At 43.5% G+C, this 26,150-nt stretch overlaps 1 protein-coding gene across 1 annotated transcript in view; it reads right to left on the bottom strand.

Moving 5' to 3' along the window:
- DSG2 (desmoglein 2) overlaps positions 1–26,150 on the bottom strand; it is a 439,785-nt gene that overhangs the window by 120,885 nt on the left and 292,750 nt on the right. Inside the window, exon 9 of the mRNA XM_069220070.1 lies at positions 4,992–5,323. Coding sequence (XP_069076171.1) covers positions 4,992–5,323 — 332 coding nt within the window. The remainder of the gene's footprint in view (positions 1–4,991; positions 5,324–26,150) is intronic.

Here is a 26,150-nt window from a genome sequence, read left to right as displayed (position 1 = left end):
GGCTCCTGTAGATCCACGTTTTCCACAAAACAAGTGGTATAGCTACTGGGGTGTCAGGACAGTCTAAGAAGGGTGTCTCTGTCAGGACTGCACCACCAGAGAGTAACCACAAAAAAAAAACTATTTTGAGGGTAGAGCTTTTTTTCTGAGATGTTGAGGCCAAGCCTGCAAGGTGTATCGCTAATGATGTTGAAACACTCCAAAAGGAGAATGCTTTCTCTCCAAAGAGTTGCTTGCCATCATGTCTATGCATGTGAATTTGACAACACTGCAAAAAGCCAGTGGAACACATCCAGGTGTGCACTCACATCATGAGAGCCATACCCTTGGACCAAGCAATGATATCCACTGGGTAATAGGTAGTACATCCTTTTGAATGCATCCTATCCATCATTGTCCAGGTGCGTAAACTGCTTTTTCAAGTGGTCTGGTAAGTTGTTTACTGTAAATTGTGTCAATTCCTCTTAAGAATGAAAACAGGAACCCAAGAGGCAGGTGGTGTTAGCAACGTGGAATGTCAGGCTGCCACAAGCAAAGACTATTCAGACCATAGAGTCCATGTGGACTCCATAGGTTTTCACTGCCCTCTTGATTATAGGATTATAAGCTTAAATCTTGTCAGGGGGTGAGGGCCTCGAAGGGTATGCAACAAAACCCTCTTCAGGCGAATCAGTGTTGCATTGTAACGCTTGTATCATTAATTGATCACTGAAAACAGTAATTTCATCAAAGATATATAGTAATCAAAATGTAAACATTTAAAAACCAAGAAAATGATATAAAATTGGCACAAACATAAAAACATGAATAAATAACAATTTAAGAAGTATTTGTTGCAAAATTCATCAAGCATTCATCAAAAAAGTTTCACTGTAAAGCTCAACCTTGCTCACTGACTAATAGTTTCTGCCCTAATGTCCATGCTATGTAGAAAAACTTTGAAACTGCCACAACCACAAATCGAAGGCATATCATTTATTGCATATTCTATAGGCTTCTCTTCATTCTAGTAGGCTGAGGGATCTACAGAGGCGGACTATCCATTTGCTCCTCGGTTCAGCATAAAGTGGGCAGAAGAACAGCAAAAGCTCAGTTTCCTTTACATTTTTATAGTGAAAACAATGACCTGGCCCCTGATTCATGTTCCCCCCTTCCCCCAATGGGGAGCGAAAGATGCTACTGGGCGTATCCCATCCCTGAACTGAAGGGACATTGAACGTGCATGTACCGGTCAAATAAAATCTAGGAACTCTTCAGCCTTACTTACAGATTTATGTAGTAAAACGGCTCTTGTCAAGCTACATATAGAGGTTTGGTACTCCCTGCAGCTAGTAGCTTTCTCCTGGACCATTTTTTTTTTTTTACTTTGTGTGTCTCATATGGGCGAATGGAACAGGGCTTTTTCCGGAATCAGTGTTTGTCATGCCACACCTCCTCTGAGGTTTCTGGGTCTTGGAGGAACCCTGCTCAAACTGACCTCCCTACTAGATACTCCTTTCCATGGAAGGGCTGATCCTTTTCCTCTTTTTGAGGTTCTAGCGTTGCTAAATGTTTCAATTCAACGAGCTCCGCCTCTTGCTCTTACATGTTCTTTAGGGACTTTGAATCCCTTGAAGGAGTCTTCAAATTCTTTTAAAAAAAATATATACATCAGAGCTTCCAACTTGGCCTTGTGACAGTACTTTTTTCCTTCTATGTGGAGCACATTCTGTTCAGCGTGAAGCACTGATAGTGCCTTTTGATTTCCTGGGACTCCTTGCTGTTCAACTTGTCTTCAACTGTAGATTGTTTCAGCATCGAGAGAGACTTTGAGGACTTCATGTTTGAGGGTATCAGCTCAGTTCTACTATACCCTTATGTTGGCATCTCTTCTGATCTTTCATCAGCGTGGGATACATCCCCCGTGCCAGTTTACATTCCTCAAGGTTCTCACCACTAGACAAATCCAGGTAGAGAGGGTTGTTTATGCTGTGGCTGTCATTGCATAGTGTAGCAACCTTTCCTTTTCCCTCGTCTTCCAGGTCTTGAATAGGAATGCTGCTTTATCCAACACCTAGGTCTTTGTGAGGAAAATACAGTTTTCCCCTCGATGTTGTTTGCTTCCTTTGAGGAAGAACTTAAGACAGGGAAGAAAACTGCCACAAACGTCAGTGTTTCCTCGTTGAATTCAGTCTTCAAAGCTTCCATGGCTCCTGAACTCTCAAATTAGCTTCAAGACCCACCAGCTGAAAAAAAGAACATGAAGATGAAGACTAGGCAGAGGGGCTTCTGGGGGTTACGTCTGATGGCACACAATGACGGGCATGAGACCAAATGATCAATGACACCTAAAAAGAAACAAAGGAAATACAAATAAAAAAAGGCTACAAAGAGACAATTCCGGCCCAAACACTAAATGGCAGAATGATGACAGCATGTGAATGCAGAAGAGATTCACAATGCAAAAGCATGAGTCATTGAGATCGAGAGCTGCTATATAGTCTACCTGATGTAGTAGGGGAATAAACTCTCTAAGCATGGCCATTTTGACGCACAATATGATGGAATATTTGAGCCGCCTTAACTCGAGGATGTGCCAAAGACTTCTCAGCACTCTTATAAGGATAGTACAGGAAGTACACTGTAGTGATCTTCCTAAACTTCCTCTTTGGCAAGTTAACCCACCATATTCCCAACAGTAGTGAAAGTTGTGATATGCCTGTTATGTGATACTGTGACGCATGACTCAGTGGAGTTGTATGGAATTTAAGGCAACCACCAAGGTCAATGGTAGAGAGAACTCACAGTTCTGAAGTTATGTGATCCCAATTTGGAAGGTAAATTCCCAATTTTCCTCTGACTGTTTCGTGGTTAAAAGGTATGTGTGTAAAATTCCTGCATGGTGGAAGGTGCGTCTGGACCTGGAATGGCTATGATCCCAAAAGTTTCCAAAGGAGGATTGGCACTGCCTGTATTTCTGCAGATTTGTCAGATGGACAGGATTGCTGAGTCAGAAAGGAATGATGCGACTTGGCAATTTTGCTTGAGGGGCATGTTGGTCTCTAAAGGAAAGTGAACAGTTGTTGTTACTGCTGGAGGCCCCCAAAACCTTTGGTCATTGTGGTGTCTTTCTTTATACTCTTTAAAGCATCATCTACCGAGACCCAAACAAGTGCTCACCATTGAAGGGCAAGGAGATAAGATGTTGGTGGACCTCGGGCAGAATCCAGTGATGTGCACCTATGGATGGAAGTCGACGAGTATACTATTTTTCGTAGGTCCTTAGGCTCTGTCCACTTCACCCAAGGAGCACCAAATGCTGGCATTTGATATGATTTGTCACCCTTGCACAATGCTTTATGCCCTTTACCAACTGAGACCAGGCAGATACTGTAGCAACTCCTACTTTTCCCAGCTGTTGACAGTCATAGTTAGCCAAGACCGCTTGCAAGAGTTGGTGATACACCATTGCACAGCCGCCCCAACAGTCACTTATTTTCCGGCAGCATCAATCTTTTTGTTTGACTTTATCAGGTGATAGAGAGAGAAGTACCCTTCATAAACGTTCACTTTCTAGCTGTGCGAGGACAAGAGAATCTGGGGTCCATTCCTATAATGTAGAAAGCATGTGCAAGGCTCGCTTGAACTTACTCTTTGCCCGAACAGATTTTTGGGAAGGTCTTGAACACAGGCATGAATTGATTTGTAGTTCTTATTTAAAAGCTTTTCAATTAGGTAATCATTCTCTGAATCCCCAACCTACACAAATATTATGTTGATGAGCATCCCTGGAAGAACTCCGCAGCATGCAAATATTTCCTTAGGCAGGTGAGACCCATTGGTGGTGGGGCCTCAAGGCAACATAGGGCACTGGGAGAGGGCCTGTTAATGGTAATATAGCTGAAAGCCCCTGTGGTTCCTTGGGGCCCGAACGCATGCAAGAGGGAGCTGAAAAAACACAATCTGGAGCATGACCTCTAAGAAGGCCTCAATGTGCTGCATGGTCAAGGATGGCCTTGGAAACTCTGAACGTATTGGGATCAGCTGAGGAATCTGCTCAGTGACTAGCAACCTCAATGGAAAGAAACTTGCATCGAGACACCCCTGTTTCATGTGGCTTAAACCTTTTATGCTTGTGTTTGGACTTTCTCAAAGACTGAGTGGGAAATGGAATGGTTGCAGGAAATGCCCCAACATCTGGACTAAGTCCGGCCCGTGACTAGGAGTGGGACCTATGCGAAGGCTGCAATTTTTGTTTGCTCGGTGATGTACATCTTTTACTTCCAGTCTCGAACCTCCTTAGGTTGCATAAGTTCTCACTTCTCAAATTACTTCTAGCGTTGGATCTTAAGACACACATCATGAAGATCCATGGCAGACAACTGCTTCCTGCAGTCACAACACAGGCTGAGTCCGGTTTTATTTGGGTAGAGGTTGTCCAGCACACTGTATGAAGTTTGGAAGTCATCCGAAAACTGACAAATTCGGGAGCCGGGCTCCACTGAAAGGCACAGAAAGAAAGGAACTCACATCAGTGTGCAGGGGTTGTGACTATTATGAAGCCATCATGGAGCCGCACAGTGCTGCCAAGCAGCACACAAGAGAACTACTATGAAGAATCTGTGGTCAGAAGATTCTATAAGGAACGTTTAGCTCTTTTGATCGCTTGTTAATTAGATAATGTTTATACAACTCAAAAGGCATACTTTAGCAAATAAGGCACATTTGTATCATATGAATGCTGGTACAAGTAAGATGAAGGAATTAGGGAACTGAATATTCAAAGCAGATTTATTTGTATTAATTTTAACAAAGAATTGTTTGCATCTGCAATTGCTCAGCTTTTTTATAGCACTATTTTAAACTTGGAAAATAATTCAAATGGCACTTGTGGATAGGCAGTGGAACAAAAGTTAAAACTCAAAATCACAGATATAAAAACATATACAAACAAATGCAGTGTTATCAATCAGCTATTAAAAAGCTCCAAACTGTAAAGTTAGATCTCTTACCTGACATTTTTAGCAGTTTGCTTAGTGTCTCCATCAGTTGCTGGATAACTTCCAATTATCATATTCTTTGTGGTGCTCTTTTTATTTTCACTTACAGAAAAATATTTTTTTTTTGGCCGGAACATAGGACCTTCAGAAACGTTTTTCACTCTCACTTTGATTGGAACAGATTTTGCTGCAGAACCACCAGCACCACCACCACCACCGCCGCCACCACCACCACCGCCACCACCACCTCCAGCACTGCTGCTAGTAATCGAGCTATGATAAGATGCCTTATTAGACACAACAACATTCAGTTCCATGTTCTGCAATTCTTCATAGTCCACTTCCTAGAAAACGAAAGACAAGGGTCCATCAGAATTAGAACATAGGCCTGAAATATTCACAAGTAGTGCATCATTAAAGAAATGCTCATTTTATATAACATGTAAAAAGTATAACTGCTGAAAACAAGAAATAATTTTTTCTAAAGTTGTGATAGCCCATTTGCTAATCGAACACAAAGCTTTCATGCAGTTGAACAAAGTGCAGATATGGCGTTCTGGGCTGAAAGAGGAATGTAACTTGCTCTTTCCTTAAAATGTGGCCTGTGTTATTTGAAATGCATGTTTTTGGCAGGTATGCTACGGAGAACTTTTTCAATGAAACCCTTATTTCAGTAACTTTTCAACTGAAAGTGCTATCAAAACCATATTTGCAACATATGGTTCATCTAATATTAAAAGTATTAAGATGTAAGTTGTCCCCATGGCTGTGGGAAATTGTTCAGCTGTGCTCTGACAAGTTCTTCAGAGCTACCTTGTGCTCCCACTTCAGTGAGCTCAACAATCAAAACTTCACTTGAGGTGCTCCATGTACAACTTATTTTTGCAAATATCACATATGTATGCTTTAATGTAAATGGGATAACTGAAGCGTACCCTCAGTGGCCTCTATCACTCTCTCTCCTGGCCGGTTGTGGACACAATGTCGCACCTTCCTTTAAACTTAACTCCTGTGGGGAGACAGCACAGTCTTTCCCGGGTAAAGGTTGTGAAAGTATCCATAATTGGGGTCCTTTGCCTTATCTATGTCCGACACATGAAGCTATTCTGTATACAAGATGTGTGGGTCACAAGGAAAGGAGGTAGAAAAAGGCAAGTGCAGTGGTGTTATTTTTCCAAACCTTGTGAACTGCATGGGGGGGGGGGGTAATAGGAACAGGTATTTAACAAAACGTAAGTGTATGGATGGAAAAGTATTCTGGTCCTGTTACTCTGTTCCAGTTTAGGTTTCTACTGCCTTGGAGAAATTCACCCCCCACCTAACACTCACTCACACTCACTCACACTCACTCACTCACACTCACTCACACTCACTCACTCACACTCACTCACACTCACACACACTCACTCACACTCACTCACTCACACTCACTCACTCACACTCACTCACTCACACTCACTCACACTCACTCACTTACACACCAACACTCACTCACCAACACTCACACACTCACCCACCAACACTCACACACTCACCCACCAACACTCACCCACCAACACTCACCCACCAACACTCACCCACCAACACTCACCCACCAACACTCACCCACCAACACTGACACACCAACACTGACACACCAACACTGACACACACAAAAACAGACACTAACATACGCACACTGACACATACACTAATATATATTAACATACATACACTAACATATATTAACATACATACACTAACATATATTAACATACATACACTAACATATATTAACATACATACACTAACATATATTAACACACACTAACATATATTCACCCACACTCTCACCCACACTCTCACCCACACTCTCACCCACACTCACCCACACTCTCACCCACACCCACACACCGACACCCACACACCGACACCCACACACCGACACTCACACACCGACACTCACACACCGACACTCACACACCGACACTCACACACCGACACTCACACACCGACACTACTCACACACACTCACCGACACTCACACACAAACACACACACACACAAACACACACAAACACACACAAACACACACAAACACACACAAACACACACACACAAACACACACACACAAACACACAAACACACACACACACACACAAACACACACACAAACTAATACAGTTATGTCCCTCTACCAGGGTAATGAAAGGTGATGCATGCATCAGTTTGAAGCCAATATACATCACTATTAAAATAAATAGCTAATGTTTGTATGCTCAGACACATGAATCTGTTGAGTAATAACCTGAAGAAGCCTGCAATGTTTTTAATTTGAAAGACCCTCTGGTTGGGTCCGGCATTCTTCCTTGGCTATGGGCTGCCAAACAGATGTAAGTACTGGCCCCATCAATCAGCACTTAGTTTGTCTATTGCATTATTACTAGTTAGGCTTGCACCCCAGTATGGGAGAGAATTCATCAGATCAGGGGTAGAATCTCCATTGGACTGTTCTACTTCTCTTTAGTCACCTTGCATCTGTGACATAGGATGAGGAGGATTTAACTGTCAGTCAAGGAGTTGGCCTGCCAAGAAGAGCCCCCGACTCCTAGTAGATCTGTCCAAAGCCTGGCTGGCTGAAACAATCTGTGAGAATAGCTAGATGAACTGAGCCTTCTCAGGGACACGCAATTGCTACATGCCAGTTGCACAGAAAGAAGCAAATAGATAACCCAGGTGCTGAGTTTGTGAATCACCTAATGTCAATCCCAGAGTAAGCCTAAATCATCCTCAACCCATTCTGTGACAGTAGCACGACTGTGCCCCCCTTCCTAGAGTCCAAGAGGTAGCCCAAGGCAATTGGTCTGCACTTCACCAACCTGGGGCTCAGTTTGGTTATCAGCAGGTGGTCATCCTGACTGTGAATCTGTAAGAGTCTCTTTCTAGCCAGACCAGTACTGGTATTATCACTGGGAAAAGCCTCTGTAATTAATAACTAATCAGTTCCTACTTTGGACCAATGGTACTAGCGACTGTAGTAGGTGCTCTTGCTACCACGGGTGTTCTCACTACTTGTAGATCCTAAACTAAAGGTCAAAAAGGGCAAGGCACACCTAGGTGCTGCTGTGAAGCAGGTATTTGACCATTAGCTATCCTGTCACTGGTGTTCAATTAGAGACTCTGTAAATCAGATGAAGTTCAGAGATCAGTTAAGGACTCAAATTGTTATTCTGTTTTTCAAGGGGGCTGATGGAACTCTTGAGGCCCAAGACTGCGTGGGTAGTATCCTAGATGTTTGGTTTGTGTGTTTTAAACCACCAAATATTTGGGATGTAACCTTAAATTCTGGTGCTGGACTACTCTTACGGGTTACACCTTTTACTCCACCTTTGCCGCTAACCTAAAATGAAGGTATGGGAAGCACCCTATGGCTTTGGCTCTCATTGTACCAATGCAACTGCTGGATTTGGGAGTCAGCATCACGTGAATTGTGGGGAACTGAGTTTGATCCCATACCATGTGACAACAGTGAACCTAATCCATTTACAGTCAACTAGCAGACCCTCACCTATGTCCAAGAGCAGAGGTGATTTTTGGTAACTGGGCGCATGACATTGTGCCTTCTCAGGGAACTTGTGGTGGATCAGATCTCATATTTCTCTCTCAGTTACGTTCGACAAACAGAAGCAGAAAATGGTTCACTAAGTTTTATTGAATCAGCTACATCCTAGATAAAATAACATGAACTGCAATAATTAAGATGATAAACACACTAGAAGCAAAATGGTGACAAGAAAAGAGAAACACAAGAAAAGTCCCTCCATACGGTCACTATGCAAGATGTTCTATGTTAGAGCACAGCAGGATAAGTCCTAATCTGCCCTTCAGGACCTCCTGGGAAAATATTCCCCAGACTAGAGTATGACACTAGTGAAGGAGCCTGACGTCTATTGAGACACAAAGGGAACCGGTGGTGTCAGCAAGCAGCTGTAGCGAAGTCAGCAGCATGCGGTAGTAGTAATGGCTTGAGCCTCCCTCCAACGTGTAGGGGACAGAGATGATTTTATAGAAAAACAGCTATTGTTCTGAGAAAAGTGTCCCTATGAAAAATATGTATGTTTCTGTGAAATGTTAGGGTTGCCGACACAAAGTGGTAAACCGCATCTCTATCTAATCACAGCCTTGACTAAAGCACAGAGTGAAAGGATGTTGTGCTAAGAAATGTAAATGCTTTCCAAGTGAAAGGACAGCAAGAAAAAGGAAAATAAAACATCACCACAAACGTGACAGCTTCTGAAAGAATAAAATGAAATAAAATGAAACTTCCGTAGGCTAAAGGGCACAGACAGCAGGCCTAGGTGTTAAAATACTAATAACTAAAACGGCTTCACTACACCCTCCCCCTTGTCAGCTCAGAAGTGGTAAAGCAGCCTAGACCCAAAGTTAAAAGCATCTAAAATGCAGTATACATATGTCAGTAAAGACAAATCAAAACATACTCAAGCACGTAAATTAGAGAAAATTGAAATGGACAATTTTAAAGTTTAGCAGTGGCGCCAATAAAGCTGAATTTTAAAAGTCAGAGTCATTTTGAAAATATCCAATCACAGCCGGGACAATTGAATCAATGAAATATTCCACTTCAGCAGGTGGTAATGTGATAAAATCTGTGGCAAGGAAAACCAAAGAGCACTCATGGTCCAAAGCTGAGCTCCAGCTGCGGCAGCAGCATTTCGCATTTTGCGAGATGTTGAGGCAAGAGCTGCATGATCCACAAAGGGCAGCTCATGAATGTCTTCCTGTAGCAAACACACCCTCAATGCGCTTGTTTGTTAATGAGCTCTCAGCAGGAACATCAACAGATCAACACCTAATGAAACTAAGCACCATGTGGAAAGACACACCTCAAGTGCACATTTGAAAAGGCACCACAGACACCGAAACATGGGCTTGCACACAATCCAAAACCATTCTGTATGACGGAGACTAGTTACACTCCAGTTCTTCCAGGAATACTGCATCATGCGCTCACGACACAGTTGCACTAGTGAAAGCACCATCAGTCCTCCTTGTTGTGATGGGACAGCCACTGTGAATAAAAAACAGCAACAGTAAGATTCCACCTATTATAGCCAAAGTAATTGGAAATCCCCTGAAATTACTTGAGAATATAGAGTGTATGGCTGAAGGTGTTATGCCAAATATAGAGGAGAAGCTGCTGACGAAACCAGAACCAACAGCCTTAAAGAAATGTATAATCCCTGTAGTACTGAATGCATTAAAAATCCGTCCCAGGAGTTCACCAACGTGTTTCTGAAAGTTTGTATTTAAAAGGGACTGTATCTCTGCAGATGGCCTCGCCACTTGAAGCTCATACGTCTTGCATGCAGATGTCAGCGCCACTTTTTTCAAACAATGGAGCTTTTAGTCTGCTTAACTTGTCAAAATTTACATTTGAAGTAGCAATGTGATGCCAAATGTCTGCTACTTTCGTCTGTTGCAGGGGGGGGAAGTATGTAACCACAACATGTTACAATTTGGGAGACCAAAACTACATGAACAATTCCACCTTCCATTCCGCAACAGCTCTCACTATTAAAAAGCACATAGCTTCCATTAGAGAGCACCTGGAACGCTCGTCTAATCAAAGGGACTGGGACTCCCTTCAGATAGCAACCTAAATTTACTGCATAAGCTTTGTATGCCCTTTGCAAAGACAGCTGCTTACAAACCATCGAAGGCTTACAGAAGTCTCACATTCACTACGGCAAAGACCTCTTTCATGCCATTGTGATATTTCAGGGGTGTGGAATTAATTAAAATATCTACTTGTCCAGGGGACAGGTTGCTTCTCAAATCTACTTGTCCTGTAAAAAGATCTACTTGTCCCTTTGGTGCCATGTAGTGTGGCGACAAATTATGGCAGCAATCTCATTATGTAAGAGCTCTGATAATAGCCTCTCTGATTATGCCAGGGCTACTACCTTAGTAGGGCTTGAATTCTTGCAGTTTCAATCCCTACTGTAGCAATTTCCTTATTTTGCCACCTTTCTGCAGATCTGCATACTGGGGCTGGAGGAAGCAGTAAGCAATAGTTCCAGGGCTGGAATGTATTTGAGTCTGCAAACCTACTAACCTGCATGTTTTAAAGATTTTCACCAGCTTCTCTCTAATATTTTCCCATAATAAGAAAGGTTGGACATTTACTCCTGACAATGGCAGAATTAGAACTTCTTCCAGGGTTGGGAAGAAAGTGGCTGGAGGGAAAATGAACTTGCAAATGCTCAATAGATTTTCACATGAGCATATCTACACATCGTATTTACCCATGCTAAAATACAGTTCACAAATATTTTATAGGGGTACGACATATAACATGGGTGCACTTTTGTGACTTTCTTTAAGAATTTGGGGCCACATGTCGGTAGGTTCAGATTTGCGACTCGCAATTTGCGAGTCGCAAATCCAAATGTAGGATGGTGTCCCTGACACCATCTGTGATTCGCAAGGGCTTTGCAAATGCCCACCTCATGAATAATCATGAGGTGGGTCACAATTTGCGACCCCCTTGCGAATGGCGGGCCTCACAGGGATGGTGGCCTGCTGGAGACCGCAGACCACCATGTCTATGACTGCTTTTCAATAAAGCAGTTTTTTTTGTTTTGTGTAATGCAGTCCGTTTTCCTTAAAGGAAAACGAGATGCATTACAAAAACGAAAAATGAAACGTTTTTGTTTCATTTTTTCAGAGCAGGCAGTGGTCCACAGGACCACTGCCTGCTCTGAAAAAATGTTTACAGTGACATTCACAAGGGGTAAGGGGTCCCATGGGGATCCCTTCCCTTTAGCGAAAGTGTTAGCACCCATTTGAAATGGGTGCAAACTGCGATTGGTTTGCGCCCGCGTTCGCGGTCACAAAACAATCCTACATTGCACTGCGAGTCGCAATTAGGAAGGGAACACCCCTTCCTAATTGCGAGTCGCAAACTCGTTTTGCGATTCGGTAACCAGGTTACCGAATCACAAAACTGGGTTTGTGCATTGCAATGTGCTTTTTGCACGTCGCAAACAGCAAAAGTCGCTGTTTGCGACATGCAAAAAGCTACCTACATGTGGGTCTTGGTCCCTAATTAGGTCTGGTGTTAACAAAGACATTTTGTTTTTATTTAACTTCTATTTCTCTCTCTTTCGGCTGGCTTTACTGTGAGTGATCGCATTCTGCTCTTCCACAAGGAGCATATTGGCACACAAAGTAGTTTTGTTCAGTGTCAGGAACTACAGTGGCAATCAGTGACGTAACGAAACTGGAGGGTGCCCCTTTGCAAAGAACATGGAGGAGCCCCCTCTCCACACTCACTCAGGCAAGGTGCTGTGCTGAAGGGGCCCCCTGGAGGGCGGCTGCAGGGCCTTTGTTATGCCACTGGTGGCAACGTGTGCTTTTAGAGTTCAAAAACGTTTTTTTTTTTTTGCCAGTGTTTGTTACAGTGTTGAGGGCCTGGTAGCTCCCACAACAATAAAGTGTTACAAAAGCCATGTCAAAACAAGACACGCATTGATGAAACTAAAAGACCTATAAAAATATGTCAGATCAGTTGGCTTTGTCAGTGTTTGTTTATGTTCATGCTTCCCATAATCGTGTTGAAAATGGTTACACTGATTTTCCATTAGAAATATTTTTGGGAAATACTAGCATGCATCAACACATTTTACTAAATGACACTTCATTTGCATCTAATCAGAGAGCATTCTGGGAGCATTATACTTAGCCTCATAGCCTAAACTTTTCAAACCTGTGTATACACGTTTTTTCTTTTTGTACTGGAACCAACGTCAGTAGTGAAGTGTGACCTTAAAACATTTATTTACAGCACTCACCCTAATAATAATGGCTTTCAAATAATGAACCATAAATACAAGTTCGAACAGCATTGTCTTTTGGAAACACATTACCTCAACTGCAGAGAGTTCCACTCTCTGTAAACAGGCAGCCAAAGGGGTTGTGTTGCAGAGGGTTGGGCCTACTTGTCCCAAGGACAAAGTAAACATAAAAACTTGTTGCCCTTGACCCCAAACAAGATGTCCCGGGCGTCGGGCGATAGGAATTCCACATCCCTGTATTTGTGCGAAAGGGGTAGCTTCCACACCTCATGAACTTAATTATCTCCTAGTTTTTCGTAATCTGCCCACTGGAATGTGTTTTAGGCAAGATGTGAATTGCTGTGTGGAAATAGTCAGATTGATAACCTCATTTATTAACCATTCAGCAGATGGTATTATGGCCACTGTAAAAGCCAACTTTTCAATGTTTATCATAACATAAGTCGCTTCCTTCTTAGCCATTGTTTGTTGCTGTTGCATCAAAATAAATGCTGAAAAAATGTCCCTTGCGTTAACGTGTTGCCAGGGAATTTGACCAGGTTTTGATGTTTTAAGTGTCTATCCCAACAGCATAATGGCCCTATGCTGGCTCTGACCATGTTGTAGAAATGACATGTCGCTTTGTACAATATATTTTGTAGATGAAACAATGTTGTTTACAGTGTATATGCAGTCAGAAAAGGCATTAATCCCATTATCTACAATGGTTAATGCTTTCTGTAAGTTTTTCAGATTTGCCTTAACTGCGAAGCAGCTTCTTGTTGGGAAGGTTTCCAAATTTCATTGGAGATTGCATATAAGAAGAGCTTTTTACGTTGTCTTCTGGGGCCTAACAGGACATCCTGCAAATCTGTGTTAGACAGGAGACTGAAGTGTTCTCTAACAGCATCTAGTGAGGAAAGTTTTAACCATTGCTGGCATAATTGCCCTACACTGTATGTTGTTACTATACCCGAATGTTCTGATGACACATATCGAGGGTCTGGTGTACTTGTTCTAAAACCCCATGTGGAGTTTACAAAATGTGCATGACAACTATTTGTGTTAACTGGCCACAATAACCACCCGCCAGGACGTGAAAGTGATGTGATAAATCGAGCTGATCTTCAGTTGCATTAATGTATTTTCTGCCATTAATACAACTTAGCAGGAACAGGCATACTGTTCACATTCAATTCCTTAATTTATTTTGAGTATGATTTAGAACTCCCAACTGGCGGAGTCAGACAATGTTCCCACTGTGTTTAATTATAAATAGTCTTTGAGGTACTTGATAAAATGAATGAAATGATGTCCATAATAATTATAACAGAACATATCTCCATAATTTTATTTTGATTGATGAACATGTTTACTTTCAAATACAGTAAAGTACTCTAGTTCAGATAACCTAGAATCAACTTCTTTTTATATCCCAATCATCAGAAACAACTGCAGGTGTTATTACATAATTCACTGAAAGTTTAAATATATATGGAATTTAAATAACCTCCATCAGGCCATATATATCAAAAAGATCAAACAATCCCATCAGAAATTGGTATAGCTGAAATGTTCACTAGAGACAAATCTTGAAAGACCTTTTGGGAGGAAAAATGTGGCTTTAGGTCCTCAGCCACCAGTTAAACTGAAAAGCGTTCAGGAAAGTAAGGCCCATGTATTAATAAGAAAAATACTTTGATAAACCCAATCCAAAGAAGGAAGACAAGTACAGTTAGTCAGAGCCACTGATACGTCCATGGATGAATGAAATAGTTAATTTTAGGCCAATTTATCAGCTTAGGTGCTCTGGACAGTCTTTTTGTATGACTAATGAAATATCTTCCAACCCCCCAGGCTCGGGGAAGTGTCAGCCTTGGTGCTGAAAACCTGTAGAGGAACATCCTGGTCTGTAGTGAGAGGGAGTCAGGAACTACCTAGGAGTCCTCTAGGTCTGCTGTATAGGATTGGCCATATGGTGTAGCTTGACATTGCTGATGGGGGCAAAGTTGTTTTCTTTAGAACTAGGTAGCAGTGGTAGAACAACAGTTTTGGTACCATGTATTCCCCAGTCTGGAAACGGTGCACGATAAGAAGGACCAAACTCCTTTTTCACAGCAATCTTTTCAAGTACTAGATCCCGGACTTTTGGAATCCAGCCGGTAGGTGTTATTGGTGCATCCTTTATTCCCAAGGAGACAGCACTGTCAGATGCATTGTCAACACAGAACTGGTGTAAGTCCTGCAAGACAGTGACACATTCATTTAGGTGTATCTGCCACCTTAGTGCCAGGAACATCAAGAACTGGAACATACATTTGTGGTCCAAACACGACTTAATATGGGGTACGCTCTCCCAGGGACCTTCTGGGCAGATTATTAAGTGCTCTCTGGACTCCATACAGGTGATTAAGCCAACTATTAACTACTACAGTGCCTAATACTCTCGCTGTTAAGGATTGCTTTAAGTCTTGGTCTCTTCGCTCCACAATACTATTTCCATGAGATGATAGGGAGACAAATAGTACAGTTGGACCTCTAACGAAGCCATGGTATCCCTTAATGCCCTGGAAGCGAAAGCAAAGCCCTGGTCTGAGTGGAAAGCCACAACTGCATATGTGCAGATGAAGACTTGCAAATCTTTAATAACAGTTCAAGCGTCAGCTGAGCATTGTGGCCATACTCATACAAATCTGGAGCATGAGTTGACTAGGTTGTATTGGTATGCACCATCAGGTGTTAAGGACCACAATGGTCCAGGTACACACATTGTAGAGGTTTGTTGGTCAATAAAAAGGGTGTCTGTGGTGGGCATTTGACGGGGGATCCTTTTATTTGCTGACAGATGTCACAGCAAAGGACATACTGTTTGATGTGCCTGTATAGACCTGGCCATCAGTAACGTGACTGTAGTAGTGAAATAGTAGCTGGCACACCATAATGGGCATAAGTTGCTCCCTCATGCGCTGTTCTATCCAACTCAGGTCTTTGATCTTGATTGGGGATCACACGATCATCCACCCCAGGGATTGTTAATAGGGCAGTATTTAGGCTAGATATGCGGTAGGAATATCTGTCAGGATGTGCCTTTGGCATGGGCCTCCTTTCAGCCAAAGCTTTCACAGCAGCCAATGTTTCATCATCCCACCTTGTCCGTGAACGAGTTATTGCAGAAACAGAAGGCTTAGCTACTGCTGATTTGCCCACTTTATCATCCAAGGTATTGCCTGTAACATGTATCCAATACATTGATGCCACAATATATGAACATTGGGTAGTATTTCTTTCAGATCCGCTACTATCCTCCATAGTAGTCTGTATTTGATGGTGTGGCCTTTTGAAATTCTGGACCCATTCTGGCGCCAGTAATGCAAGTATTCATTGAAGGACTGCACACAGTAACATGAATCACAGACTATTAATGTCAATTGTCCTGGATCCGTGTGTTCCAGTGCCATTAACAGAACCTTAAACTGCTAATTGTGCAGTGTAGTCCCCTAAGGTATGCGTGTAAGTATGCTGTGGATGGAATTCCCCATCCTTCCTGTAGCCACTCACAATCGCACAGGCGGTGGAGTATTGATGTTTAGTGCCTATTGCAGGCAGGGCTAGCCATCAGTGTATAAGATTGTATGATATTATCCAATAAGCAAAGTGTTTGCTGGAACTGGGTATTCTAGTTCATATTGAAGAAATTTCTCAGTGTAATTTAGGGTCAAAAACAAATCAACATCAGTGGCCGTATGAGACGCTGCCCACTGAATTCAATGTGAAAGTAGCGCCTTGGTGTTAGGAACACTGGCTTTTGCGACAGCCTCGAGTTCTGGGATCGGAGATATGACAATAATGTGTTTCCCCTGGGTCAGAGGTCTCTTTAATGAATGCCATCTGAAGAGCAGTTAGAATTTTTTCAGTGGGAGCAAAACGTTGTTCTGCTGTAAAATACAGATGTGATTTGTATACTATAGGGACGGTATTACCCGCATTGAACGTTACATACGTGAAACCAATGGCACCAGCGATTACTTGGATGACCAAATGTATTTTGTCCCTTGTGTGTGAGTGTTTCGCTGCAAGCATGTCTTGCTGCAATGCTCTAAGAACGTGTGAGGGTTCGACTATCCAATATTTACTTGAAAAATCAGGACGTATTAAATCATATAATGGTTTTATGCGTTGTGCATAATCTGTAATGTAAGTTCTGTCAAAGTTTAAAAAGCCCAACAATGGCTGGAGCTTTTTGGTGGTGTCCGGTGGTTGCAACTATGCACAGTTTTCCAGAAAGCGGGGAGCTAGGCTCTTGCCTTCTTCGGATAATTCGTATCCCAAAAATATGACAATAGGAAAGGCTATTTCTGTTTTCTTGAAATTACATTTGTAGCCTAATTTGGCAAATCCGACAACAATGCATCTTATATGTTGAACAAGATCACCATGCGTAAATTGGCTATAATCTATGTAGGCCAATGCCTCAGGGTCAATGTTGTGTAAAACTGAAGTAACATGAGCTGAAAACAATCCTGTACAGGTTTTTAACCCCTGTGGGAGTCAGCATGACTTTTTTGTGAGCCTAAAGCACTAAAACGTGTTGAATCCCTACTTTCAGGTGTTATATTATCGGAGAAGAAACTGTTGGAAATATCCAAAGTTGTTTTGTATTTTTTGTGCACTATATTGTTAATAAGTGCTGTACTGTGTGCATTTTGAAAGGTAAATATGTGTGTATGACTATTTAAGTGTCTGTAGTCTAAGACTATTTTATATGAATGGTCCGGTTTAGCTACAGGGAACAACAGGTTGTTGATTTGTGAGACACAGGGTTCAATTGCGCCCTGGTAATTTAACTGCGAGTCGTTTTCTCTCACGGGTGCTATAGCTTCATGCTTGATTGGATATTGGGGTTGTGGTTGGGACCTAATTGGTATTATATAGTTGGGAGAATCTTTATCCCACCCACCATGGTTCTGATACAGCACGGGTGCCTACGCAAATGTACAATCAATAGCGCAAACCTCACTGAGCTTTACTACAACTAGTGGCAAGAAAGTTGGTTCAATTACCTCCTCCCTATATGGGAGATTACAGACAAATTCTGGTGGCCAATCTTTTCGGCCAATAAAATATCATAAATGGTAGTTATGTGATCTCAAAAGATAGCATCAATTGTGCGCTCAATGTCTCCTTCTAATTGTATTTTCAGTTTGTGCACGATATCTGGTGTGGAGATGCACATGTCCGCAGTCTCGACTTGTAAAAAGTCGTTAGTTGCTTTCACCTCAAGATGCTCTTGAAGATTCCAGCAAACTATTGTTACCTCTGCCGTGCTGTCTAGCAGGGCCAGTACCCACTTCCTGTTCTTCAGTAAAACGCTCATCCTCAGTGGCATTTCGTAAAGAAATCAATGCCACCTTCTTCTTTTGAATTGAGGGTTTTGTTGGGGAAGTTTCTGTTCTTTCTTAACAGAAACTTCTGATGAGCCTTGTTACTCCTTTTGCGGTTTCCCCTACTCAGTTCACTGCTCTGACTGCCCACTTCTCTCACTGCGTTTTTCCGGTGAGTCCTGAAAGGAAAGAGATTGGGGTGTATCATTAAATTGATATCTATCAAGAGTTTTTGTATTATCTATATTTCTGAGATTACAGCGGTTTTGAGGGGTCTCTGAATGTGGAGATTCCCCCCTCTCTTTTTTATGTATTTGTTTTTTGTTTGTCCCAGAAGTTTTTTTTTTTTTTTTTTTTAAGATTCCTCAGGTGCTTGCTTGGTAGAATCCTTATTGGATTTACCCTGTAATTGTGGTCTACAAGGTCTGGCTCCTAGACTATCCTGACCAATACTAGAGTAGGTCTCAGAGATAATCTTCGGCAGCTCACGTTCTTGATCCTGTAAAGGAACGCCCAGAAACTGCATGCACACTGCTAGGGCTACTGCTTCCCCTTTAAGATTACTTAATATCATTGAAGATAGTGGCAAAATTGCCTGTTAATTGCATCTCCAAATCTGGACCTGGGGCAACCCCGTATTCATCTTGAATTTGTTTTAAACACTTCCGGAAGATTGACAATTGTTGGTGAACCGTGTGCAGTAGTATACAGCGTGGCAAATACCATGCCCCAAGTGTTGCAGTTATCTACGGTGTGAACCATCCCAAACGGCAAGCACATAGTGAGAATTATATGTTTACCTTGAGGTCCTGTATGATGGAATACTACCTCCAGCGCATTTAGGTAATTCATGAGAATTTGTGGCCCACTGCCCAAAGTAAATATTTGTCTGGAGTAGAGATTTAAATTTCTTACTCATCTGTGCTCCCAACCGGTCTGGGCAATTAGCAATAACTTTGCAGACAAGCATGAAAATGAACCACTGCTATAGAACAACACACTGCAGCCTCAGGAAAAAAAAAAGGGATCAACTGACAGCAAGGCAAAAGGCCTTGAGTTTATCCAACTTGTGGCACGTCATATACAGGGAGTGCAGAATTATTAGGCAAATGAGTATTTTGACCACATCATCCTCTTTATGCATGTTGTCTTACTCCAAGCTGTATAGGCTCGAAAGCCTACTACCAATTAAGCATATTAGGTGATGTGCATCTCTGTAATGAGAAGGGGTGTGGTCTAATGACATCAACATCCTATATCAGGTGTGCATAATTATTAGGCAACTTCCTTTCCTTTGGCAAAATGGGTCAAAAGAAGGACTTGACAGGCTCAGAAAAGTCAAAAATAGTGAGATATCTTGCAGAGGGATGCAGCACTCTTAAAATTGCAAAGCTTCTGAAGCGTGATCATCGAACAATCAAGCGTTTCATTCAAAATAGTCAACAGGGTCGCAAGAAGCGTGTGGAAAAACCAAGGCGCAAAATAACTGCCCATGAACTGAGAAAAGTCAAGCGTGCAGCTGCCACGATGCCACTTGCCACCAGTTTGGCCATATTTCAGAGCTGCAACATCACTGGAGTGCCCAAAAGCACAAGGTGTGCAATACTCAGAGACATGGCCAAGGTAAGAAAGGCTGAAAGACGACCACCACTGAACAAGACACACAAGCTGAAACGTCAAGACTGGGCCAAGAAATATCTCAAGACTGATTTTTCTAAGGTTTTATGGACTGATGAAATGAGAGTGAGTCTTGATGGGCCAGATGGATGGGCCCGTGGCTGGATTGGTAAAGGGCAGAGAGCTCCAGTCCGACTCAGACGCCAGTAAGGTGGAGGTGGAGTACTGGTTTGGGCTGGTATCATCAAAGATGAGCTTGTGGGGCCTTTTCGGGTTGAGGATGGAGTCAAGCTCAACTCCCAGTCCTACTGCCAGTTCCTGGAAGACACCTTCTTCAAGCAGTGGTACAGGAAGAAGTCTGCATCCTTCAAGAAAAACATGATTTTCATGCAGGACAATGCTCCATCACACGCGTCCAAGTACTCCACAGCGTGCCTGGCAAGAAAGGGTATAAAAGAAGGAAATCTAATGACATGGCCTCCTTGTTCACCTGATCTGAACCCCATTGAGAACCTGTGGTCCATCATCAAATGTGAGATTTACAAGGAGGGAAAACAGTACACCTCTCTGAACAGTGTCTGGGAGGCTGTGGTTGCTGCTGCACGCAATGTTGATGGTGAACAGATCAAAACACTGACAGAATCCATGGATGGCAGGCTTTTGAGTGTCCTTGCAAAGAAAGGTGGCTATATTGGTCACTGATTTGTTTTTGTTTTGTTTTTGAATGTCAGAAATGTATATTTGTGAATGTTGAGATGTTATATTGGTTTCACTGGTAATAATAAATAATTGAAATGGGTATATATTTTTTTTTGTTAAGTTGCCTAATAATTATGCACAGTAATAGTCACCTGCACACACAGATATCCCCCTAACATAGCTAAAACTAAAAACAAACTAAAAACTACTTCCAAAAATATTCAGCTTTGATATTAATTAGTTTTTTGGGTTCATTGAGAACATGGTTGTTGTTCAATAATAAAATTAATCCTCAAAAATACAACTTGCCTAATAATTCTGCACTCCCTGTACTTAAAGCAAAACCTCTTCTAGCTGTGATCGTAACCAAGACAAAAGGGCCTCCTTCAAGCAGCCTCCAACACTGGGCCATCATTTTGCAATCCAGCTCACATTATCATGTGGCTAAAGAAGACTCAAACGAAGATCCTTGAAGAGCTAAAACAATGTTGTATCTCCATTTTATTTCTGGTAGAAATTAGTCTCAGCAGTAAATATTATCAGGCAAGTGAACAATCTTTTTGAACAGTATGATTACTGCACTTAACACCATTATTCTAGTGAAAACAGAAAGCATATGTCATTTGTCTTAACATGCATTAATAGAATACATTTTCCTTTAAATCATATTGCTCAGAGACTGCTAGTAGTACACAAAAAGACCAAAATCACAAGTGCTACAATAGTGTACGACTCATTGAAGTATATAGTTTTTTTGTTACTCAACGGTCGATGTTATGTTTCAAGAAACGTTACTTCTTATAACATGTACTGTAGCCATATATAGTGCATGGGCTCAAAAGCTTGGACCATTTATTTACAAGGAGTGGATAGATGCCTGATTTTGAGAGGCGTGACTGTGGATGCATAGAGAAGATTAGTTTGAAGCCTTCCAAAGAATTATCAATAGTCAGAGTGAGAATAAATGTGCTATTGACGAGCTTCTACGTGCAATGAGGCAGCCAAATGTAGCTTCACAGAAGAAAATTTTAAGGGGGGACTAAGGCTTGTTATATAGTGAGTATGTTAAACATCTGTGTAACATAAATCTGATCTATTGGGGTCGTGGCCAAGATGGCGACCGGAGCGGCAGCCTAAACTGCAGCTCCGATCCCTGGCCCAGATAATTATCCTGCTTAGAGCGGCCCTGGCTTCCCCTCTGGGGAGGTCAGACGCCGCTTGAAAAGCCGCCGGGGGGCTGCACTTGAGCCCCAAGCTGCGAAGTCGGAGCTGCCACAGCATTGGTGACCGGCGCGAGTTCGTCCGACCGAGGCCCGCTCCCGTTCCGAGACCTGCGCGCTCGGTGGGCGCTTCGCCAGATGCCTGCTGGCCCGGAGCGTATGCCCGAGCCGGCTGGAGCTGAAAAGTAAAGAGACCGCTGACCTTGCCGGAGGAGCGGACCCGGGGAGCAATGTTTTGAGGGGCGGCGCCGGCCGAGTCCATCAATCGGCGACGCCTCCCATCCTTGACCGGGCCCTGCTGGAGCAGGCTGGCCGGAGCGGTCTATGGAGGTGGGCGCCTGCGGCGATCATCGGCGGATCAGCTCCCTCCTAATGCCGCTGGAGCGGCATTGAATATTGCTGGAGAGACTGCTGACTCTACCGGGGGCTAAGCGCAGGCCCGGGGAGACCCAGGGAGAGTTGTCCTGTGAGGCGGCGCCGGCCGGGGTTTTCCTGCGGTGGCGCCGTCCCTCTTTAACTGGACTTTTCTGGTGCGAACTCACCGGCGCTACACCTTTTTGAGGGGAGCAACTGCCGGCGCTATCGGGCCACACACACTACACTGCTGGGTGGCCTCACAGGCTGAGGCTGCCATTTTGGAGAGCTGCCTGCTATCAGACTGCAGCCATTAGGCCCTGGAGGGCTAACCCCACCGGCGAGAGAGCTCAAACTGCGCTGGTTTCTCTCCCCCCTTTTTTTTTTTGTTTTTTTTTGTTTTTTTCTTTTCTTTTCTTCTGCATTGAACCTCGCCTCACCTCAGGAAGGGCAACCCAGCAGGAGCACACCCTTCTCTTCTCCTGCATTGAACCTCGCTTCACCACAGGAAGGACAACGCAGCAGGAGCACATCCAATGGTCGGACGAAAAGGGTGAACCGGACACGATCAACTTCATAAGGTGAGCTTCCCGGCAACACTTATCGGGTCGCAGTTTGCTACTGTGTTAGTTACTCTCTTGACATTCCATACACCCAGAACATCTATAATCCTCGTCTAACTTCCACACCTCATCAGCACTACAAAACCCCATTGGCATCATAAATTGCTGGCCTCGCAAGTAAATAGTCATTGTACTGGACCGCCAATTCCTAAGTTATTTGTTCTGTAGTCACCTCTCAGATTTCTAAGATACTTGTCGGGACCGTAATCTCCGTTGTGTGTTCTTGCGCAGTGCTAACGCACAAGCATCGCTGTACCTACCAAATGGTTAAGCCAAAGACAGCACGGGTGCCCCCGGAAAAAATGGATCACACTACCTTACCTCCCCCAGAAGACCACGCCACCACACAAACAACACTACAGAAGCTGGAACTCACCTTACAATCACACACGTCACAATTCGAAAAAATACTGCAAGCCATTCTGGATACCAAGACCACCCTGGAAGCTAAAATTGGCTCGGTAGCGGAAGATCACAATATACTTCGCACCGATCAACACGCACTGGCCGAAAGGGTGTCTGAGCTTGAAAAGGACGTGACGACTCTCCCCCGCTCTATGAAGAACCTCCAACTGCAACTAACGCATTTATCAACAGAAGTGGATTCCCTAAAACGCAGAGCGGAAGATGCAGAAAGCAGGTCCCGCCGCAACAACATACGATTGGTTGGGTTCCCTGAATGCACAGAGGGCCTAAGCGCTGAACTATTTATTGAACAATGGCTCATAGGCACAATACTCAAAGACAATATCCCGAAGTTCTTCTCCGTTGAAAGAGCACATAGGATTCCAGGCAGACCCCCATCACCTGGTTCGCATCCACGCCCTCTCATAGTAAGATTTCTTAACTACCGAGATAGAGATCTTATCCTGCAGTTATTCCGCAAATCTGGCCCAATAAGCTATGAAAATTCTGTGATCGCGGCTTATCCAGACTTCACAGCAGAAGTGCAGAAAAAGCGCAACTCCTTTTACCGGGTAAAAATTTGCCTCCGCAAACATGACATCAAGTATGCGCTGATGTTCCCAGCCAGACTCCGGGTGCAAGACGACACTCGCTCCTTTTTTTTCACTACTCCGGAGGATGCCTGGACTTGGCTGCATGCCAAGGGCCTAGCCGACCCGCTAGACGCAAGTACACAGGATGACAATAAACTTTCCTACACGCAAGGACGCAGGCAATGCAAAAAACAAGGTACTAAACCCTCACCTGGACAGGCACAGTCTGAACGCTCTCGGCTCCTACAGACAACATCCAGATTCGTCAACACCTCGCCTACTACTCTATCTATGCAAACAGATATTGAACTGGAACAGGATATAAATTCAGACTCTGCCGAGTCCTCAAGGAGTCCTCCTCTCACACCACGCACAGCGGATGATATCTGATGAGTGGCTAAACTCTGCCTGCTGCTGTTGACTGGCTGCCATCTGATGTCTCCTCCTTGCTTTGGTTGCTCATTGATTACCGAACGTCACCACGTTTTTTTTTTTTCTTTTTCTCTTTCTCTTTTTCTCACTGTTCCTTTGCGGCTGTATGCGGTCCGTGGGTGCCCTCCGGCTGGCGCACTTTTTTTTTTTTTTTTTTTTGAACCATAAGAGACCTGGGCAGGGTAAGCCTATATCTCTGCACCAATGTCCACTGGCAACCCCCTGCTTCATATGGACCATTCTCTTTTTCTTTTTCTTTTTTAGTGTGCACCTTCATCTTAGGTGATTGGTTTTTTCAAGTGCAAGTTAATTGTAAAAGGAGCAGCAAACACATAGGATATGTCCAATATAGCAACAGGATCGCAGCTTATAGCTCAGCTTATAGCTCAGTAACTACTGGCCGATCTATTATAGCGGCTGAACGTCACAATAATGCCACAATGAGGCTGAAAGACAACTACCCCCCTGGTCCCATAATAGCCACAAAAACATTATGGCCACCCACACACACCAAGTGATCTTAAAATATAAGATACTCACATGGAACGTCAGAGGCATGGCAACCCCACGAAAACGTCAAAGGGTTTACGCTTTCCTTAAAAGACACCAAGTACACATAGCGTTATTACAAGAGACACATTTTGCTAAGTCCACGCTTCAAAATGCACGCTCAAAATGGAAAGGCCAACTGCATGGCACTACCTCCTCCTCCTTCGCCCGCGGAGTGGCCATCTGGATTGCACCGGGGGTCCCGTTTGTTTTGACTCGCACACAGTGTGACCCAGATGGCAGACATGTGATACTGGAAGGCACCCTAGATGGCTCCCCCTTGGCTCTGGTCGCACTATACTCCCCAAATGCAAACCAGCGTGACTTCCTATCCACGCTCTCTACTGGCAACCTAAGTGATCCTAGTTTGGAGTGTATATGGGGGGGCGACTTCAATAGTGTCCTGGACACTCAAATAGACCGTTCTTTCCCTCCACTCGTCACAGCCCCTTCTAATCGTGCCTCACAGGCTTTGGCGCACTGGGCATCAAATAACAGTCTGAGTGATATATGGAGGGTGAACCACCCCACTCACCGCAAATACTCTTTCTACTCTCCAGTGCATAAGTTAAATACCAGAATAGATACGTTATTTGTATCTGCAGCTGTCATTCATAAAATATGCTTATCTGAATACTTAGCACGCACGATATCGGATCACAACCCTCTATGCATAACAATGGCTTGGGGACACACGCATACTCGGATACCAACATGGCGACTACAGCCAGAAGCCCTCCTAGATTCCCCCTTTCAAGCAGATATGGCCAAAAGTTTAGCCGATTATTTTCTATCAAATAAAAACACAACCTCATCCCGCGCTATAGAGTGGGATGCCCATAAGGTGGTAATACGCGGACACTGCCTCGCGGCCACGTTGGGGGTTAGAAAAGCACTTCCTAAAGAACTACAAGACTTAGAAGTGAAGCTCCGCAGGGCAGAAAATGTGACTGACAACGGTGAGCCCACACTAACAACACTGCACTCGCTCAGAGCTGCTCACAAGGAAGCGGACAACAGATTAAGCAAACACGACTATAGACACTACATGACAAGACAACATGCTGAGGGAGACAGGTCGGGCAGGCTATTAGCTTGGCTGACGCGACAGCCATCACAATCAACTCCTATTGGCGCTATACGCTTAAACCCTGATGTCATTGTTAACACCCAAGCAGGCATAAATGATGCCTTCTCTGCGTTTTACCGCGCCCTCTACACGCCCCCCCCATCCCTCAGAGCAGCACCTTACTGACACACTACACCTGGTCTCTCAAAACCAACTTATCCTTGACAATATCGACATACTAGACGGCCCTATTACTATAGATGAGCTACGCTTAGCTCTATCACAAATGGCACATAGCAAAACCCCTGGGTCCGACGGTCTACCGGTAGACTATTTTAACTCCCATGCTATCCACTTACTGCACCCACTCATAGAAGTATTTAACGAAGCACA

The sequence above is a fragment of the Pleurodeles waltl genome, chromosome 2_2 (assembly GCF_031143425.1).
Source record: "Pleurodeles waltl isolate 20211129_DDA chromosome 2_2, aPleWal1.hap1.20221129, whole genome shotgun sequence".
Classification (NCBI taxonomy): domain Eukaryota; kingdom Metazoa; phylum Chordata; class Amphibia; order Caudata; family Salamandridae; genus Pleurodeles; species Pleurodeles waltl.
Note: the sequence above shows the minus strand (reverse complement) of the source record. Positions and strands in the feature narration are given on the sequence as shown.